General features: G+C 41.6%; 1 protein-coding gene and 1 long non-coding RNA gene across 9 annotated transcripts in view; one reads left to right on the top strand and one right to left on the bottom strand.

Annotated features, from left to right (window-relative positions):
• DHX57 (DExH-box helicase 57) overlaps nt 1–9,869 on the top strand; it is a 64,393-nt gene extending 54,524 nt beyond the window's left edge. For all 8 annotated transcript variants that reach the window (XM_006071196.3, XM_025260893.2, XM_025260892.2 and 5 more), the window contains 4 exons: nt 577–651; nt 2,507–2,641; nt 6,932–7,132; nt 8,764–9,869. In XM_006071196.3, coding sequence (XP_006071258.1) covers nt 577–651; nt 2,507–2,641; nt 6,932–7,132; nt 8,764–8,907 — 555 coding nt within the window. In that variant the 3' untranslated portion in view covers nt 8,908–9,869. The remainder of the gene's footprint in view (nt 1–576; nt 652–2,506; nt 2,642–6,931; nt 7,133–8,763) is intronic.
• A 3,255-nt stretch (nt 9,870–13,124) lies between these two features.
• LOC123328430 lies at nt 13,125–20,822 on the bottom strand. The gene is made up of 2 exons (XR_006543250.1): nt 19,035–20,822; nt 13,125–15,680 (listed from the first exon to the last, which is right to left on the bottom strand). It is a non-coding gene; the product is annotated as an uncharacterized LOC123328430 (long non-coding RNA).
• Between the last annotated feature and the right edge of the window lie 1,182 nt (nt 20,823–22,004).

Here is a 22,004-nt window from a genome sequence, read left to right as displayed (position 1 = left end):
GGAATATCTGTAGGCCTTCTTCACGTAAGCCCTAGGAACAATAGGTTAGTGGCATTCTTGATTTCCTTCTTTCCACAAATGTCAACTAACACTCATAATAACAAGGGTTTTTCTGTTTCTTGTTGCTTTTGCTATGTTTGTTTTATTTACATTGATTTTGGTGAGTCCATCGGAGATAGAACAGACTTTACAATAAAGTCTTATTAATCAGACCAGCCTTTTTCAAACCAAGGATAGTTTTATATTTAACTATAAGAAGGACAATTCAAAATGAACCTGATGTCACTCTCAGTGCAGTTACTTTCTGGAAATTGTGAACATCTCACAAACCAGAATCTTTCTCTCCACTGATCCTTAGGAACACTGGCTTTATAACTGCTTTGCAGAGATCTTGAAAGTAATTGTGGGCTTCTTGGAATGGGTCCTGTGTGAATGTAGTCTAGTAGATTGCTTTCTTAGAAATAATTTTTCAGATGCTTTTAAGATAGAAGTCAAAAGAAATATAATAGTAAATTCCAAGGCATGGATGGAAATAGCCACATTATTTATAAGATTAATGCTGTATTTCTCTCACAGGCAAACTCAAATGCTGAGAACCCCAAGCTGATATCAGCAATGCTGTGTGCTGCTCTGTATCCAAATGTAGTGCAGGTAACAGAATGTTTTCCTGGGCCTCCCACTTCTTGTTTGTTTGATTTGTAGCCGAGAGATGTAAGTTAAGACACTCACATTAATCATCTAAAGACACACACACACACACACACACACACACACACAGCCTTTTAAACTTAGTTTATATTTCCAATCCTTCAGTTCCCCAAATGTGTTTAGATATAGAATCTTCAAGAACACATTCATTATATAAAATGAGGTGCCTTTTTAATCCTTCTGACATGACATTCCAGAACTCAAAATGGGCATAAATGTCACTGTCAGCCCGTCTGTGCATAACTAACCTAGGGTTAGGTCGAAATTTGATTCTACTACAACTCCCATTATGCCCTCTACTCTGGACTAAAATTAGATAAGAACAAAATCAAGTCAGTGCTTTGCCATGGGACATCTGTGATCTCTTCTGGAAACCATACCTGAATGGACTGTTGGACTTTTACTTGCGGTTTGATCATCTCATCCCTGTCAAACTTAGAATGTGAATTTGTCAGAGTACTGAAGCACTTCTCATTAACTTTTTGTTATATACTCAGTTGACATCTGTGGATTCATTTATGGCTTAGTTTTGCTTAGTGCTTGCATGCTTTCAAAACCATTTGCAACTTCTCCAGATGATTTTTTAAAATAAAAGCAATGGAGACAGTTAAAAAATCAGGGCTGGATGGGATGAATAAGCCTAACACAGATTTTTAGGGCAGTAAAAATACTGTGCACGATACCATAATGATAGATACGTGTCACACTTGTCCAAACCCTTGGAATATACAACAACAAAAGTGAACCCTAACGTAAACTGTGGACTTTGGGTGATTGTGATTTGATAATTTTTTTTAATGAATGTTTCTACTCTTGGTAAGAGTATAAGTTGATACACCCTTTCTAGATAGCAGTTTCATTTCTAAGGATTTATTATGAGAAAATAATTGCATATTTATGTAAAGATACAGCTAGGAGAACGTTTGCAATTATAAACAGCACTAGAATGAATGGTCTAAAACTCCAATAATAGGGAATTTATTGACTAAATTATTATATGTCATTACAGTGAGCTAATTTAGAATTATGTTTTAGGAAAATACAGAAAATGATCCTATATTAGTTTTGGTATACATTTTATATCATTTGTTTGTCTCCATTTCTAAATTATGAAAATCTAATAGAAAACTAAAGTGTTTCTCAAATAGTTATTTCTTAATCATAAGATTACAAGAGATTCTTCCTAGTATATGTATATTTTTTACTGAAGTATAGTTGATTAAGAGTATTGTGTTAGTTTTAGGTGTAGAACAGTGATTCAGTTATATATATTTTTCAGACTATTTTCCATTATAGGTTATTATAAGATACTGAATACTGTCCCCTGTGTTACACAGTCCTGTTACTTTCTACAGTAAATATGGGGGTCTGTGTGTGCACATAAGCTTTTCAGTTGTTTCAAGTGAAACAATCTATTCATTCATAGAATTTTTTTTTTTTACTGTTTTGAAAAATTCATTTGGAAGTACTGGACTGGTATTGGAAGTGTCAGCGGACTGCTGGCCAGTGCTGCCAGCAGGATCTCTTTCCCGCATACTCAGTGCGCAGCTGAAACATCAGCGTGGTTTCTCCCCCCGTGGCTGGTGTGTAGTATAGTCACCCAGGACTACCACACTTATATCCACACTTCTTCATGGGTGAAAAGAGAAAGCAAGCATGCTTATACTGCTTTCAAAAGGAAACTAAGAGAGAGGGAAGACGCAGCAAAGGCATTCAAACAAGACTGGTTTTGTGTCGGGATATACCCTACAATGGAAGTACATATATATATTTTTTCTTATAACTATGTATTGTTTAGGTGAAAAGCCCAGAGGGGAAATTTCAGAAGACCAGTACTGGAGCTGTCAGAATGCAGCCGAAATCAGATGAGGTGAAGTTTGTCACCAAGAGTGATGGATACGTGCACATTCACCCTTCATCGGTGAACCATCAGGTCAGGACGGCTGGGTAAACTTACAGTCAGGGTCCACACCCACAGATTCAGCCAACACAGATGGTCTCGTTCTGTAGTATTAGCTACTGAGAGACCCAAATCTGAGTGGACCCACATGCTTCAAAGCCTTTTTGTTCAAGGGTCAGCTGTTTTTACATGTGGCAGGTCCTGGGGCAGAAACAGCCCCTTAATTCACCCAAACCTTGTTCTATCACTTGCTGTCCTTAGGTGCTGACTTGGGGAAGGTTGAATAAGCACAGATGTGCTGGAAATTGAACTATTAAGCCTGCTTTCAGATACAAAATTGTTTCTTTGCAGAAGGGACTTAAAATGTCATGATCTAATCCTTTGCCTCTATCTGTGCCTTAAGAGGCCTTGACCTATTCTCTGATCCAGGCTTCTCAGCTCTCACTCTTCCTTCAGCCTCTTGCTGGGCGCCTTCTGCTCCCATCACTCCACTAAATTCATCAGAAGTCGTGAATAACTTGCAAGTTGTCAAATCTTGGGAACAAATTTCCAGCTTCTCGTCATTCTTGACTCATGTAGTATATGACGCTGCTGGCCTCCCTGCCTTGAGACTATCTTTAATGTTTTTTGCTTCTGAAGTGTCACTTCTGTCTCTCTGATCATCCCCTTCTAGCTTCTTGACTAGATTCCCCTCCCTTGCTCTGAAATCATGGTTCTGTCCCTGTCCTCATGTTCTTACTGCAGGGCACATAATCTTCCTGAACCACCAGAGCACACCAGCTGCCACCTACATGTTGACACAGACTCCAGATCTCTCTCATCCTTGGTTTCTTCTCTGAGTTCTTGCTAGAAATCACCATGTGGGTGCCTTCTTGTCACCTCAAACTCAAAAGCTGAAAAACCAAACTCATTATCTCTGAATTCACTGCTCTCTGTTCCCTCTCTTGGTGAAATGGAACCAAATCAGAACCCTGGAGTCACAGAAACCCTGCTTCTTTTCTCCTGATGCTAATCTGATTGGTCACCAGGTCCCAGTAATTCCACCTTTTTGACATATCTCAGATTTGCCCACTTCTCTTGTCCCTGCTGCCATTTCCTCAGTTCAGACCCCAGACATCTGTCTCTTGCCTGAAGTACTAATCTTACGTCCGGTGCTCGCTCTCTAGCCCTTTATACTACTGCTTCCAGAGTCACCTTTACAAAGCACATCTCTGATCATGTCATGAGCGTTAGTCGCTCAGTCATGTCCACCTCTTTGCGGCCTCTTGGACCGCAGGCTCTTAGCCCACCAGGCTCCTCTGTCCATGGAATTCTCCAGGCAAGAATACTGGAGAAGGCTACCATTCCCTTCCCCAGGGGTCTTTTGAACCCCAGGTCTCCTGCACTGCAGGCAGATTCTTTACCGTCTGAGCCACCAGGGAAGCCCACCTTTACAAAACACACCTTTGTTCATGTCATCAGATCAGATCAGTTCAGTTCAGTCGCTCAGTCATGTCCGACTCTTTGCGACCCCATGAACCGCAGCACGCCAGGCCTCCCTGTCCATCACCAACTCCCGGAGTTCACCCAGACTCACGTCCATCGAGTCGGTGATGCCATCCAGCCATCTCATCCTCTGTCGTCCCCTTCTCATCCTGCCCCCAGTCCCTCCCAGCATCAGAGTCTTTTCCAATGAGTCAACTCTTCGCATGAGGTGGCCAAAGTACTGGAGTTTCAGCTTTAGCATCATTCCTTCCAAAGAAATCCCAGGGCTGATCTCCTTCAGAATGGACTGGTTGGATCTCCTTGCAGTCCAAGGGACTCTCAAGAGTCTTCTCCAACACCACAGTTCAAAAGCATCAATTCTTCGGCGCTCAGCCTTCTTCACAGTCCAACTCTCACATCCATACATGACCACTGGAAAAACCATAGCCTTGAATAGATGAACCTTTGTTGGCAAAGTAATGTCTCTACTTTTGAATATGCTATCTAGGTTGGTCATAACTTTCCTTCCAAGGAGTAAGCGTCTTTTAATTTCATGGCTGCAGTCACCATCTGCAGTGATTTTGGAGCCCAGAAAAATAAAGTCTGACACTGTTTCCACTGTTTCCCCATCTATTTCCCATGAAGTGGTGGGACCGGATGCCATGATCTTCGTTTTCTGAATGTTGAGCTTTAAGCCAACTTTTTCACTCTCCACTTTCACTTTCATCAAGAGGCTTTTGAGTTCCTCTTCACTTTCTGCCATAAGGGTGGTGTCATCTGCATATCTGAGGTTATTGATATTTCTCCCGGCAATCTTGATTCCAGCTTGTGTTTCTTCCAGTTCAGCATTTCTCATGATGTACTCTGCATATAAGTTAAATAAACAGGGTGACAATATACAGCTGTTGTTTAAAACTCTTCATCTGTGGAGTCTCTTTGTACGTGGAGTCTACTGTAACTCTCCTATAACCTTTCACATCTAGCCCCTTAGACCATGTCCCCCCAACCCAGCTGTCATTGTTTATGCTCCAGGCCACACCAGACTACCGACAGTATCTCCCAGTGCCATGACACAGGACGAACTGTTCTCTGTGCCTGGAGTGGCATTCTCATTCCCCGGCAGGCTCCTACTTATCCTTCAAGCCCAGTGCTCCTCTCCAAGTTGCTTCTTACTCCTGTTCCACCACTGTATAGTATGCGTTTTTCTACTGTTGCATTTATCACATTCTTTTATGGTTTATGGTATGTCTCATTCATAGACTTTTGAAATTCCTGAAGACAGGAATTGAATTTTATTTATTTCCACATTCTCAATGTCTAGCACAGTGCGTCGCCAGCATGAAGGCAGATGTTCAACAAAGCTTCATCTCGATAAAGAGATGGAGGAAAAGAGAGTGAAGAGAGTTTGAAGTGTGAGGGCTGGTCAACCCCTGGAACTACTGAATGAAGTGTCAACAAAGCATGAAAAACCTCTCCTTAAGCTCAGAAGGGCCTGAGGACCAGGAGATCATCTACCCTCTCCACTGCATGTGTACTTAGCAACCAGGGGCCCAAGTTATCTCCACTCCTATCCTGAGTTTACCATGGCATTTCTGCAGTAAATCTAAGTCATCCATGCATCCAGTCAGTACCTGCCACCCCCTCTGTGCCAGGCACCGTTGTAGGCCATGGAGGACAGCTGATGAGCTAGGGAGACATAGTCTCTGCCCTCAGGGAGCTTACATTCTAGAGGGGAAGACAGGCAAGAAATAAGTAAACAATCTCAGGTGAACAACAGATGTTAGAAAGTAAAACCATAAGAGATTGAGAGTGACAGGAGAGGGTTTTTGTTTTTTTAACTATAGTTGAAATTAACACAATGTTGTAAATCAGGTACATAGCTTCAGATTCATTTCTGTTATAGGTTACTACATATATTGACTATAGTTCCCTGTGCTATACAGTAAATCCTTGTTATCTTTTATATACAGTGGTATCTATTAATCTACATTCCTAATTTACCCCTCCCCCTCCCAAGAGGGGCTGTTTTACATAGTGTGGTAAGGGAAGAACTCTGAGGAGAAACAATTGGACAGGTCCTAAATGAAGTAAAGGGCAAGTCATGCAGGTATCTAAGAAGAAAACCTTCCAAGCCGGGGAAATAAGTGCAAAGGCCATGAGATGAAAGTGCATTTGGTGTGTTCTGGCAAACGCAAGAAGGCAGCCAGTGCAAATGAGGGGGAAGGTCAGGGGCGGCGGTGACAGAAGAGCTGGGACAAGCAGGCAGGGATCAGGACATGTGGGACCTTGTAATCCACAGTAAGGATCTGAGATTTTAATCCTTGGGAAATCTCTGGAGGGTTTTGAGCCCTAACTGGTTTTTAAAAGATCACTGTGGCCACTGTATGGAAAAGAAACTGAGGATGCAAAGGGGCAAGTACATAGGAAGCCCCTGCAGTGGTCTGTATGAGATGATGGTTTGTAAGAGGTGGTAGCTGTAGAAGTGGAGAGTTCATTGTGTATTTTGAAAATAGAACCATCAGGACTTAGTGATGATAGAGATAGAGTGAGGGAGAGAAAGCAATCAAGGATGCTTCTAAATTTGGGGCTTGAGCATCTAGGTGAATGGGAGTCTCACTTACTGAGATAGTGAACCCGACAAGCATGGGAAAACACAGAGTTCCCTTGAACATAAGTCCAAGATACTTCTTAGCTGTCCAGGTGCAGACATCCAATAGGCAGCTGCAAGTACAAGGCTAGCGCTCAGGGGAAGGTACAGGCTGAAGGTCATCTGGGGAGTCACTGGACAGGTAACAGGTAAATCCCTGGGACTGGTGGGATTCTGCGTATGTCGCCAGTGACATCACTGTCATGTTCCAGGTCAGACACTTTGACAGTCCCTACCTGGTGTACCACGAGAAGATCAAAACTAGTCGCGTGTTCATCCGAGACTGCAGCATGGTGTCTGTGTACCCACTGGTCTTGTTTGGAGGAGGCCAAGTGAATGTGCAGCTCCAAAAGGGAGAGTTTATTGTTTCCTTGGATGATGGTTGGATCCGCTTTGCAGCTGCTTCCCATCAGGTAAGGGATAGGGGCTCTGATAATATGAAATACAGGGCATTCCTTCAGGGAACAAGGACAGCAGAGCTGCGTTAGAGTGAATGATGCATGTGCCGGGGACACTGAGCAAGACTGAGGCTGAAGTAAGGCCAGGGGTGGAGCTGTAGTAAGAGCTGAAGAAGTGCGCTGCGAGGGAAAGCCCGGGACAGTTGTGTGAAAGGACAGAAGCTGTGAGTGAGGTATTGAAGCTTTCTGTTATAGAAATATAAATTCAAAGAAAACATGGGTGAGCAGAAGTAAAAATTACCCTGATTCTACAGCCACCTTTAAAAAAAGATAATGGGTCTAAATGTTTTTATTTTCAGGTCTCAAATTATTCAGTATATGGAGTCTCTAAAAAACATTTAAGGGAGCGTATATTCAAGAAAAAATTTTAATATTTGCATCTGTTGGAAATCTTCTAATCTCCTATTGCAGGGGGCAGAAACACCAATTCAAACATTACAGTAAAATACACCAGTGAATTCCCTTTTAAAGTCTAAAGCAGCACTGTCTAGGAAAAATATACGTGACACATACCTAAGAATTTTTCTAGTAGCCATATTTAAAAAAAGTAAATAGGTGAAATTAATTTTAATGTATTTTATATAGCACAATTTTAATATATTTTATATAGCATAAAACATTTAAAAGTTTTAATTATATCATGTAATCAGTGTAAAAAATTGAGATTTTTATATTCTTTTTCATACTAAGTCTTCAAAATCTGGTGTGTATTTTATAGTCACAGTATATCTCAGTTAAGACCAGGCACATTTCATGTGTCATGAGATTAGCCACATGGGACAGTACAGGTCAGGAGGGCCAGGCAGGGTTGGTTTGATTCAACTGCTTAACGACAAAAGCCTGGCTGGCCCCTGGTATAGGATGGCTGTAGCTCCTGCATGTCCATGCAGCACATATGGCCCACAAGTGGAGACAGAACGCTGCTTTCCGGAAAGCACACCTCTTCTTCTAAACCGGTTCCTGTCGCTGAATAATGTCATGGCCTCTAAGGCCTGGATCCCCTGAACCATTCACTCTGGTGCATGGCATGAGCCGATTAGATCAGAGTGTCTACTCCAAGGTTGCCACACAGTGGAGGAAGAGCCAGACAGATGTTGGCAAGACGTCCACAGTGCCACTACATCAGCACAAGCAATGTGGTGCAATCTCCCACCCTACCTCCTCACCAACCAAAGCATAAAAATTCCAAAGTTAGAGAGATTTTTTTGGTTTAATGTCCGCCATTTTTAATTCTCAATTTTCCTGCTTCTCCTCTCAGAGCTAATTGTAAAAGTTGGCCAAGCTTTAACATGCAGAACACTGCATAAAAGCTGTTTCTGGATTTAATCTTTGCTTTAAGTGAGATGTGACAGAGGAGCCTTTTTATAATGGTCCCCAGTGTACACTTCAGAGCTGTATGTTCCTATAATTGCATCAAGAAACTTTAGAAGCACTTTTAGAGGGAAGAAAAAAAGTGTTTCGTTCTCCCCCCATGGACTTAATAGCAGAGACCTAGAACAATGGTCATCACAACTGGAGAATTTCCTTTAACCACCTTTCCTCCCCTGGTGGTCCAAGCACTGCTTACATCGCAACTTTCATTTTAGGTGGCAGAATTAGTAAAGGAACTTCGTTGTGAACTTGACCAGCTCCTCCAGGATAAGATAAAAAACCCAAGCATAGACCTGTGCACCTGTCCTCGAGGGTCACGGATCATCAGCACGATTGTGAAACTCGTCACCACACAGTGAAGCCCTGTCGCGGAGTGCTCACTCCTCCCCTGCTGGCTCAGCTGGGAACCGACAGCGGCGCTTCTCCATCCAGCTGCAGCACGTGGGGGCCGCCAGGGGAAGGAGCCCAGGGCAGGCTCTGCTGAGTCAGCTGCAGCCACACACGCCTTTAGGGACGTTTTCCAGACTGAGTGTTGCTAACCAAGCAGTGGGCACTCCTGCCTGGCACAGTTTGGAGTGTCAGTGTGAGACAGCTTAAAAACCAACCTGCCTGTTTTTTTTCCTCTCTGACTGCCCTGGAATGAATGAAATTCATCTGCTAACACAAAAGTGAACGTTTAATACAGTGGTTTTAATCTCTGTTTTTCTGCTTTTTATTAGAGTGAGATGAGGGGCATGAGGAGAAATACCAGTTTTTTTTTTCTGTCATAAAAGCTCAACTGAGAGAAATCAGAACAGAGAAGGGAAAAACTCATGTGAGCAAGAAAAATTAAAACTTCATTTTCAGCCATAGGTCATTATGTAAACTTCATTTGTGAGGGGTTTATTTTTACTCATTAAAATTCAGCTTAAAAAAAGTTGAGTTCTTATTTGTTATTAAAATGTGAGCTGGTTTTATCAGTAACACTCTTATTCTTAAAAGCAGAACAACCTGGGTGTTTTCATTCTCTTTTGGGTTTTCCATTTATGAGTCTTCCTCTGTCTTTTGAACTCGCCCGGATCTAAGGGCCACATTTCACATTACCTGAAGGGGAATTTTAATGGTATTCTCAGAACATAGTTGGCATGGTTCAGGTTCATGGAGAAAGTTGCCATGCTAGTGTCAGATTTACAGCCATAAAAATACCTTCTATGAGAGTGCTTATTTTCAGTCACCACTTAGGTTAATGTGGCACTCACATTTTGAAAAAAAAATATGAATACATTTACCTTGGCTAGTTTTCAGCGTCCAAGAAGAATTCCAGAAAAATGAGTGGAAGACGTACTCTTGTATGTGTAGCCCTCAGGTAGAGAGTTACTACAGGTTTCCCACTACAGACAGAATTCGCACTAACTCAACAAAAGTACCTCAGTGAAGGATGTTCACCTTTCAAGCTATTATTTTAAGTTTCCAGGAAACCTTCTAGACTGTCCAAATGGTCACATATATCAGTGGTCCCCGACCTTTTTGGCATTAGAGACTAGTTTGATGGAAGACAGTTTTTCCATGGACTCGAGTAGGGGGGAATGGTTTGGGGATGATTCAAGCGTATCAGCCCCACCTTAGATCATCAAGCATTAAATCCCGGAGGTTAGGGGCCCCTAGCGTATATGATATCACTTATGTATAATCTAAAAAAAAAAATAAGTGATTCAAACAAACTTATTTACAAAACAGACTCACAGGCATAGAAAACATGGTTATCAAAGGGTATGGCAGGGTGGGAAGTAGAGAGATGGGAAAGAAAAGAGTTTGGGATTAACATGTAAATACTACTATGTATAAAATAGGTTAACAAGGAACTGCTGTATGGCACAGGGAACTATATTCAATATCTTATAATAAAAAGAATGAAAAAGTATATTCAAGATATGTATAACTGAATCACTTTGCTGTACCTTTGAAATATTTTAAATTAACTATATCAATTAAAAAAAAACATAAATCCTATCAATCTCTAGATGTGCCAGACTGAAAAAGTTTGGAAAGCCTTGACTGAAGGCATTCATAAGAAAATCCTCACCCCTAACTAAATTTCTTAAGCTCATCATTGTAATTTTGAAATAAATAAAATTGGATTCTTTCTTTGTGATTCAAGTCAGAATGCAGTAGTATTTCAAGGTGAAAGTGGATTTCCAAGCACTAGTAAGATGGTCAGCTTTTAACATTAATTTTATGGAGAAGTCTGTAAATGATTTCTCAAATACTCGTTTTACAGGAATCTAGTTAGGGAACAACATTAAATGAAGTTCTCGCTACAAAATTAGCCCACACTGCTGTTTTGTCCAATATGTAACTGGGAAGTTCTCAGGAAATGAAAATAGCTCAACACTTAGGGAGGTGGTCAGGTTGATAAAACATTAGCTTTGTCTTCTTCCTTCTGGAGTTCCATATCTGAATGTTACAACTCAAACTCCCTGAGAAGTAATGAACTTTAGTCTTTATCCTCCCCGTTCTGTTATCTGAGCAGTTTACTATATCAAAGCATGCAGACTGTAGATCTGTAGGCATGAAAATTTTTTCTATTTCTAGGCAATGGTGTGACTGTGTCCCTGAGAGGTTGTCATAAAATAAGACCTTATGAAAGTGAGATAGGCTGGGGTCTGGGGCTCTTTGCTGCAGTGCTTGCACCTGGGCAAACCTCTCCTGGAGCAACAAAGTAACAAAAAAAATATATATGTAAGGGACTAAAAATAACTGCCTAAATGGGCAGTGGGGCAACTTGGGAACAAGATACAAAAAGAGCAAAAACCCACACAGCACTGCCAAGGGTGTGGGCAGACCACCTTTGCCATCCCTCTGGCCTAACCCCTGCATCCACCCCTGCCCTCGCCCTGTTTAAGGAACCAGTGCTCCCCTCCTCAGGGAGTGAGCATGGGAGCCCACTTGTTTCTGTTACCGCCTGCTGCAGTAGGAGCCCCCAAAAGCCTCGCCCAAGTCTGGCCTTTTGTCAACTTCTGCTGATTAAGGAGGCCAAGAACCCTAGTCAGGAACAAAAGTACTTTGTAAAATTGAAATACAGCAAATGTAAGCAAATTGGGACTGAGGGGTGGTTTTCAGATGCAGCCCAGGCTGGCTCTAAGGGGACAGCACTCTGTTGTGGTCTCAGTTGCTGGACTGAGGGCTGGTGAGCTTGGGCTTCACACTCTGAGGGTGTCTTGTGGGTGTCACTCACTTGCTATATAAATAATGGATTCCTGGGGGTTCCCAGGGACAGGAGAGTATGGTCACACTGCCATATTATGCCTGAACAAGCCTAGGCAGAGGCTGCCTCTTTCCTCCTAAATCATGCTAGAATTAAGCATAATTCCTAGGGTTTATTTTCCCCCAAATGCAGGGAGATATTTGCTTAATATGTACAAGGTGAGCTATATTGTTTTCAGAAATTAGAGCTTGATTGTGAATCTGTGTCAGTCAATATTTGAGTGCCATGGTACGGAGTGCCTTAAACAATGAGTACAATTTTTTATCACTGCAATAGTTTCAGATCCTTCTAGAGTGACAGGCTTCTTCCATGTCTAAAACTGCAATGACAGTGAACAGTTAACCACAGTGGGTCATTAACATGGAGAAGCTTTTTCTTGCCATTTCTAAGTTACCATTCAAAAGGTATATCAAAGACTGGTCTTAAATATGACTTGCAGCCAATCACTGATCCTTAAGGTGCTTTAAAATCTGTTTTCATAATTTGTTGCATCAAAGAGCAGAAAAAGAGTTCTTTTGGGGAACTGAAGCTTTGTGTGTGAATCATTAGGAAAGAGTACAATCAATGTTTCATAAATACACGGGACAGCAGCCCAAATTTGAACTTTTTCCCAGTTTGGCCTCTTTGCCCCATCCATGCCCGACTTGAGCCACCCAGCTCTACTCCCAAATCAGTTCTAACCAGCTGCCTGGTAAACAAGCCAGAAAACAGTGCCCCAGTGAGATAGCTGGGAAGAGGACGCCTTGGAATCAATGGACTGGGTTTTTTCAACTCTATTTCAGTGTTTTAGGAAAGAAACAAATGGCAGCAAAAGCCAGCATAAGAAGGGTTTGTTTGGAAAAGCAACCACTCAGGGGTGGCTTTGGAAATTCAGCCCAATCCCATAACTACCAAACAATGAGAAGCGGTATTTAGGATGGTGGCCCTGACATGTTACAAATACAATATTGCTTAAAATGGTAAAGTATATAATAATTAACATATCAACAGAAGCATTTCAAAACAGTGAAGTTTTTAAAAATTATTCCTTATGTATAGAAAATGAAGTTCCTGCTGCCTCCCTCCAACCTAGCTGTTACCAAAAATGATCTGAAGGAGTTAATGTTCAATGATTTTAATCAAGAAACTATCCTTGCCTGTTTTTTCTACAACAATTAAAAGACAAGCTAACTTAACCAAAAAGACTCATTTACTTCATGAGTAAATGAGTAAATTACTCATTTAATTCATTTACTTCTGCTTTTAATAAGTTTTGTCTCATTCCATTCTTGGGTTTCAAATGTGTAGTTTGAAAGGTTAACAGGAAAAAAAAAATGAAAGGTTAACAGATACTTCTGTTGTAAGACTTTATTTGTCCAGAGAGATTGATTAATTATAACAAATATATGTACAAAAACGAAAGAAGTTTCCTCATGGAAGAAAATGTAGTTTTTATTTTAAAATCTGTGGTTCTCAACTTAGGGCAATTTTGCTCACCAGGGGACACCTGGCAATATTTGGAGATGTCACATATGAAGGGGGAAAGAGTATCCTTGGCAATTAGTGGTTAGAAGCCAAGGATGCTGCTAAATATCCTACATGCACAGGACACCTGAACAACAACAACAAAAAATCACCCATTCAAATTGCCAGTGCCAAGGTAAAGAAAACCATTCTAAACAACATGAGATAACTAACTGCTTATAAAGTCTATTAGTTATTAGTCAGATATAAAGTATGCCCATACTACTACTACTACTAAGTCGCTTCAGTCATGTCCGACTCTGTGCGACCCCATGGACTACAACCTACCAGGCTTCTCCATCCATGGGATTCTCCAGGCAAGAACACTGGAGTGGGTTGCCATTTCCTTCTCCAAAAGTATGCCCATAGTTGTCTTTAAAAATATAAATATACTTGGACTAACCGAAAGCAAAATCTCTGCCAAATCAACTTTAATAAACATGCACTGTGTGACTAGGAGCTTAAAAGTATATCATTTTATTAAAAATACACAGTACTTGAGAAATTGAGGTAAATGTATGTAAGAATGGCAAAGTCATGCACAGATAGGTAGGGATACTTTTCCTTTGAAAAGATGTTCTACCATAAAAAATTTTTTTAAGTCATTTATTTTGAAAATGTGAAAAGTCAAGACATGCTTTTTGAAAATGTTATAGTTAATATAATTGTATGTGATACTAACACTGCTAACACTCTCCACTGCAAAGTTAAGTTTTCGTACTTAGGTCCATATTAAGGTGTTTAAAACATGAACACATGCACCCTTATCTTTCTATTATTTGAACAGAGTCCAATCTAGTAGACTTTGGCCAATACGGTAAAACACAAATTGGGTTAATAAAAGGGGGGATGGGAGTATACAGCACTACAGGTCTATGATTGTAAAATGTTTAAATCTAACATGAAGCCTAACCAGAACTATAATTTCTATGTTCAGTAATCCACCTCCCATAGTTTGAACCAGAAAAAAAAAAAATCAGTTTTGTTTTAGGACTTTCTTATTAGTAAGATGACCAGACTGAATGTCAAAAATGTGTTGTGTACTTTAAAAGACAGATGTACAGTCAGAGGCCGTGCTATACCATGGGCACCAAGGGACTACCCATGCGAGGGAACTAATCCACTAATTATAGACCCAGCATAAAACAACTTGTAATTAGACATTTCTCTTAATGCCACTCTTCTGTCTCTGAAATTCACCTGTGCTCTTTCCCATTTAAACTTCAGCTGTCCCCATTATTTCTAGCCCATAAATCTTTATACCATCCTTTTCTACAATAAGCATGGCTAAGACTGGATTAATCGAAGCATGCAATCTGATTAGTTAACAAGAAGGCCGATTGTCCATTTTATAACTAATATGTGCTACATGGCTAATTTGAAACCCATACTGGGGTTACAGAAATTCCTCTCACATTTATACTCATAATTTCAATATAACCAATTTATTTTAATCAGGTACTATAGAATGTAAAATGGCGTAGCCATGTTGGAAAATAGTGTGACAGTCTCCTAAAAATGTTAGTTGTCATGTAACCTAGCAACTCCACTCCTAGGTATTTCACCCAAGAAATATGAAAATATATGCCCACACAAAGACTTGCCCCAAATGTTCACAGCAATGTTATTCATAATTGCCCCAAACTGGAAACAGTATCCATTAAGCAAAATATAAGTATATTCACAATGGAATATTATTCAGTAATAAAAAGAAGCCACTGATATATGCTACAACATGGAGATCAAATTCAAGATCAACACAATAGATATAGTCTTAAATATTATACAAGTGAGTAAAGTTATTTTTTAAAAATGTTTTATTTGGCTACTCCAGTCTTAGTTTTGGAATGCAGGATCTAGTTCTCTAACCAGAGTAAATTTAAATGGAGCCAGTCGGACACAGACTATATGTTGTATGATTCCATTTAAAGGAAATATACCCCCCAAAATCAAATCTATAGATACAGAAAGTAGATTAGTGATTTGCCTGGGGTGGAGAGTACGAATGGCAATCTACTGCAAATGAGACAGAGGGTCTTGTGGTGACAATGGAAATTTTTTAAAAAATTAGATTGTGATGATGGCTGCACAACTAAATTTACCAAAATAAAAGAATCACTGAATTATGCCTTGAGGTGGATGAATTTTATATGTTAATATCTCAATGAAGCTTTTAGAAGTATGTATGAAGATGCCTCTGATTACAAAGGAGAAGAAGTGATTTTACAGTGGAAAAATCTGACAGACACCACCTTAACCAAGTGATCATGGTTAACGTCACAAACATGGGCCAGATCAGCACAGTATGCCTCCTGATGCACTGAGAAGAATCCACTGTCATCTCCAGGGTCTTCCTTTCCCAAAAATGCACACCGATATGGATCACTGGGAAACAGAGAAACCCAAATTGAGGGATATTGCACAAAATAACTGGCCAATATTGAAAAATGTCGATGTCATGAAAGTCAAAGAAAGATTGAGGAATTACTCCAGAGTAAAGGAAACTAAAGGGACATGATCCAAATACAAGTCTTTTTTTGATATAGTGAACGTTGAGCAATAGGCAAAATCTAGATAATGTCTGTATTAAATTATACTACTGTATGAATATTAGTTTTGATAACTGTACCATGGTTAAGAAAATGTTCTCACATTTCCATTGTATCCACAGTTTATTCTCAAACAGTTCAGGAAGAAACATGAACACACATGCACAGAAAATGCAAATGTGGCAAGATGTTAACATTTGCTGGATAAAGGATACAGGACAGTTCTTTGTCCTGTTCTTGCGTATTTTCTGTAACTCTAAAATTATGTCCAAATAAGTTAGAAGCGATGCATGTACAATTAACAGTTGCTTATTAACATATTAATATATAGCCATGTGAATAAAAATAAACACAAAGAAACAGTTATGATAAGATGAGAATATGGGGGGAAATAACTTTCTGAAAATGAAGATTTAAAAAAAAAAAATTAAGATATGATTCAAACAGTACCCATACTGGAAACACATGGAGAAATGTCAGTAAAAACAAAGCAACTGTAAAACACCATCTTATGTTCAGTCATAAAAATTAAATAAAATACTAATACTCTAAGGGTGTAATGAAATTTGTATACACATTATTGTTTTTGTTGATGTCAAGTAACACAAACTATTTAAAGAGTATTGTACTTTCATTTCTAAGCACTAGATTTGGAGGGGGTTTTTTAGCATTTGGTTGCACCCGGTCTTGGTTATGGCACATGGGATCTAGTTCCCTAACCAGGGATCGAACCTGTGCCCCCTGCACTGGAAGCACAGACCAACAGAGAAGCACTGGACCACCAGGAAGTTCCCTCTAAGCACTAGCTTTTGATAACAGCAGTGAAGACATATGAAGACATTCTTTGAACCATAAACTATGATAGCAAAAAGAACGTCAAAAGAAAATGTTTAATAAGTTTTAGTCCATCAACACAGTACAATGTTGTCTTTAAATCATGAAAACTACAGAAACAACTATATACATTGTATGCAAAAGTAAAAAAGCATGTCTGATAACGGTATAATTTTTAATAAAGAAATCCTTTCATGTCTGAAAAATGAAAACCAGGGGTATAATAATGAAGGCAGGAAAAGCTGGAGGTGATAGATGTGTTTATGGCGTAGACGGTGGTGATGGTTTCATGGGTGTATGCTTCTCTTCAACTCATCAGGCTGTATACACTAAATATGTAGTTTTTTGTATGTTACTCCTTTGTCAAAGTAGTTTGTTTTTTTTTTAAACCAATTGTATTTGGCAGTGGATGCAGTTGCTAAGCTGCTAAGTCGCTTCAGTCGTGTCCGACTCCGTGTGACCCCATAGACGGCAGCCCACCAGGCTCCCCAGTCCCTGGCATTCTCCAGGCAAGAACACTGGAGTGGGTTGCTATTTCCTTCTCCAATGCATGAAAGTGAAAAGTGAAAGTGAAGTCACTCAGTCGAGTCCAACTCCTAGCGACCCCATGGACTGCAGCCTACCAGGCTCCTCTGTCCATGGGATTTTCCAGGCAAGAGTACTGGAGTGGGGTGCCATTGCTGCTAAGTCACTTCTGTCGTGTCCGACTCTGTGCGACCCCATAGACGGCAGCCCACCTAAGTATGTGTAATTATAGTCCTTCACTGCTCTGATTTCTCCCAAAATTTATAGTAATCCTTAGCTTTGACTCTAGCATTCTAGAATCTACTCCAAGAGGCATCATAAAAATTCTAGTTCTCAAAACAATTGTGAATGTTTCAAATTTCATTAATTTTATTGAAAACAATTCATGGGAGGTGTATTTCAGCTATAACATTTAGGAGGAGAGATTTAGGAAATCAAGTGCAGAGTGGATAGCAAGATACAGGGCAGAGGTTGGAAAGTTTGCTCCAAGACCGAAAGATACTCAAAGTCCTGAAAACCTTTTGTTCTGAAAAATATTCTTGACACCAGTTGTGTTCAAAGACTGCCCTGGAGCTGGCTTTGGGGAGGATCTCCCCCTGGGAATCTGGAACCAGGAGAGGGATGAAAAACAGGCAGGTCAAACCCTCAGGGGGAATTTGAGCTGAGGAACTGGCTGGCCCAACTCCCTAAGCAGAGAGGTTTCCGTGGCAGGGCCAAATCACATATCCTCAGGTTTGGCTCACAAGGCAAATTTTCAAACAAATCAGAGGACTCAGCTGCCAAGAAAGTCTGTCCCCAGCTCATTAGTCTGACAGCAAGTAAGTCTACCAACACCAGTGCCCCTGTCCCTGGGCCAAGGTTCACTCCTGACCAACACTGTGGATGATTTCCTGTATGTCTTTTTTCAAGACCTCCCTCCTTTTGTCAGAATCTTTTCCATTTGTTCTTATTCCCCTTCCCCTATCCAACATCCAAAGACATCTGAGGGTTTGAAGGGGAAAGGCTATGTGATAAATTTCACTTTTAGGATTCTGGAACTCTACAGTTGTGAGGGAAGGCCTTTCTGTTCCCCCAGGCTTCTAAACTGCTTTTGCAAGGGTAATCTGATCTGGGACAGGTAGCTACCATTATCTGGGAGTTTGTTACAAACGCAAGCTCCTGGACCCCTACTAGGTCAGACTGGACTGCTGGGCCCTACTCCCAACTGTGTTAGCAAGCCCTCCAGCTGATTCTGATGCCTGCAAAAGTACAAAAAGCACTTGGATACATCCTGTTAATATTAGACAACCATGCAGGAAAGTAACTTAGCTATGTTATCAAAGTGCTTTCAAAGACCCCCTAAAACCCAAGTATTTTAAAGTATTTCTTCCAAAAGGCACAAGATTCCTTTTGTATGGATGGGACATAAACCCTCCTTGACCCCTGGTGGACCATGCTAGTTCAAGGCTCTCTCCTAGGGCAAGCTTTTCTGTAAACAGCCATATTTTTCTGTAGATACAATCCGTATCATTTCTGTCAATACTCAACTCTGCCACTGTGGTTCAAGAACAGCCACAGACAATACACAAAGCAGTGGGTATGGCTGTGTTCCAATAAAACTTTAATAAATAGAGGCAGCAGGCTGGATTCTGCTAAGGGCCTGAAGTGTGCTAACCCATCCTTGGGTTCTAACCTGATGCGGGAACCCTGGGGTCACTGTAGACACTCCCCTGAAAAGTCCCAGTTGGGCTGTATCTACAGGCATGCAAGCCTTGCAGTTGCCGTCCAAAGAGGGAGTCGGGAAACAGTGACACAGCTATCACTGGTTTAATAGATGGGGGAGCTTACACACCTGAAGAAAAGTCCTAGAGGAACAACCCATCACATGTGGCAGACAAACAAGCTGGCGAGCAGGACACAGTGATGGCGGCGGTCTTCGCTGGGGGCGGCGGGGCAGGAGGCAAGACCACCTTTTAAAAGGTGGTTGGAGACTACCTTTTACAGGGGGAATTGACCTCACGTTGGCTCAGTTACCAGGGAAACCAGCAACGGAGACCCATCCCTTACAGCCCCTCAGGTTAACAACCATCATCAGGGCAGATGTTTCCCTTTAATAAACTAGCAGGTGGAGCCATTCTGGCCCAAGGATTAGAACACTCACTGGCTGGGGCAAGGGCGAGCACATTTGTTCCAACACAGTGTAGGCACAGCAGGGACTCATCAAGCAGAGGATGTACAGACAGCAGAAGAGCAGCCGTCTCGAGTGACCTGACCATACACTCCACAACCCTTACCCCCTTAAGTCTGCCCCTCTTACGTGATATTCCTGGGGTCAGGTATGTAGAGGTGCACCTCCACCCAATAAAACAAGTGCAATACAGACAACAGCAGCTGAAGAGTATCAAAAGTGTAAGACGTGGGTAAATTTGGAGCCAGGCACTTACTGGGTCCATTTTTCATGGAAGTCCCGGGGAGGACATCTTGCTGTAGACCCAGCAAAGAGGTCACTGATACCTCCCAATCTGTGAGCAGCTCCCTCTGCTCAAACAGGTGAAACGCCAAGATGTTTAACAGGCACGATACAGGGGAGATCATGACCATTAGCCAAATCTACCCTCATCCTGCCCAGTTACCCTCAGTCCCCACAGACTGTGCCAAATACAGGCAAGGTGGCAGAATAGATTGTAAGGTTAATATAATAAATGGTGCCTTCCTCCACTAAATGCCTGCTTTCCTCTCAGGTGGGGCAGGTATAAGACAGGTGAAATCTGTCCCTTTCTCATCCTATTCCCCACAGGGGACTTACCCAAACCACAGGGCACTTACCTGCCAATTCCAGAGCCATTTCTTTTATAATACGTTCCCGAGGGCAGAAATTGTGGCAAGGGCAAAAGTGAGTTATTGTCCTGACCGGTAGTAGACAATGGTCCCTTTGGGGGTAAACAGTTGAACTCACATGGTGTTGACTAGTTGCCTGTGGGTTAACACGGCATAAGCACTGGGACAACTGTTCCTGGGATGTTCAGTTATAGTTCCTAGGCTGGAGTTAGCCTCCTGGGCCCACAAGTACAGAAATTCCCTATCTTGGTTGTTGAAGCAATCCACTCATCCTTTCAACTAACCTGGCAGCAGGGGGTCACAGGGTGGGTAGAGATGCCAGTGTGTCATCTTCACTGGCCCGTATCTGAACTTTACGGCCAATGAAGTGGATTCTTGGCCACTATTATGTCCACGGCGGTGCTGTATGTCATGCACGGCTGTTCTAGATCCTAAATAGTGGTTTTTGCATTACTCGACAACTTGAGTAGGCATTTTAGAATGTCTCTCATCTGTTATACTACTTTGTAGACTACATATAGTTGCTGTTCCAGCACACTGCATCACTGCTCTGTCCCTTTCCATAGCTGGGAACAGAAGCTCAAGGGGACTCCGATTATTTTGCCATTGCACAGACCTGTACCAAACTCTTTCAGGTAACTGGCCATGTCCAATTCCAATTCATGTCCTAAGTTAAAATCCCTGCTGCTGCTAAGTCGCTTCAGTCGTGTCCGACTCTGTGCGACCCCATAGACAGCAGTCCACCAGGCTCCGCCGTCCCTGGGATTCTCCAGGCAATAACACTGGAGTGGGTTGCCATTTCCTTCTCCAATGCATGAAAGGGAAAAGTGAAAGTGAAGTAGCTCAGTCGTGTCCGACTCTTTGAGACCTCATGGACTGCAGCCTACCAGACTCCTCCTCCATCCATGAGATTTTCCAGGCGAGCGTACTGGAGTGGGTTGCCATTGCCTTCGCCATAAGTTAATATCCCTAAAGCCTGTAATTGTTTAGAGGTGGTGGGTTAGGGGTATGCTGTCCTTTGTAGGTAGTTCAGATCCCTTGTGTTGTGTCTATGTTCACCAGCCATCCCCCTGCAGTCAGTTCAGATGAGCCACAGGCATGGGGCTGCTCTATAAACTGCTAAGAGACTGAGTTTAACAGGATATCATCAATGCAATAAAAGACAGAAACCATCTTTCATGGCTAGTCAACTGCTACAGGGCTCCACACACTAGTGGACGGCCACCCTGAGATTCCTCCCGACCCCCCACAACTTTTCATTCCCCATCCTTACATCTCAGTGGTCACAGGAGTACCCTTAGCCTCCTGCCTATTTTGTGAATTGTTGGGCTACAAGCCTTGTAGATGCCCAGCCTTGGGACCAGAAAGAGCCCAGAGACAGTAACAAAGACATTAAAAGCTTATTGGACACAGGGATCTTACATGTCCGAAGCAAGGTCCTAGAGCAACACCTCCACCGTGTGTGGTGGATAGCGGGCATAACCTGGCGGCAGCCCTCACTCACCCAGCAGGGAGGAGGCTCCTATTTATTCAAGAATTAATGTCAGGTTGCCTCAGCAGTTACCAGGGAAACCAGCAGCTAGACCGGTCCCTTACAGCCCCTCAGCAGCCAGAATACTTGTCACGCTTACCTTTTCCCTCAGATATATTAGCCAGTGTTCACTTTTAAGGCTTTGAGAGTTATAAGGCTTATGTATTAAGATTTTACCAAAACTTTCAAGTTTCAACCAAAAAGGCATACATTCTGATTCAAAAGCTATTTCATCATTACACTAAAAAAAATTTTTTTTAATAGACATTTAAAAAAAAGAGACATCTAGGGACTTCCCATAGTGGCCCAGTGGTTAAGATTCCACACTTTCAATGCAGGGGGTGAGAGTTCAATCCCCGGTTGGGAAACTAAGATCCCACACATCATGCAACCACCAAAAAAAAAAAACAACTCTGTGCCTGTGGTGATAGTTGCACAACACTGTAAATACAT

Source organism: Bubalus bubalis, chromosome 12 (genome assembly GCF_019923935.1).
Source record: "Bubalus bubalis isolate 160015118507 breed Murrah chromosome 12, NDDB_SH_1, whole genome shotgun sequence".
In the NCBI taxonomy this organism is placed as follows: Eukaryota; Metazoa; Chordata; class Mammalia; order Artiodactyla; family Bovidae; genus Bubalus; species Bubalus bubalis.
The sequence above is the reverse complement of the archived record's forward strand: the minus strand, read 5'-3'. Positions and strand labels throughout refer to the sequence as shown.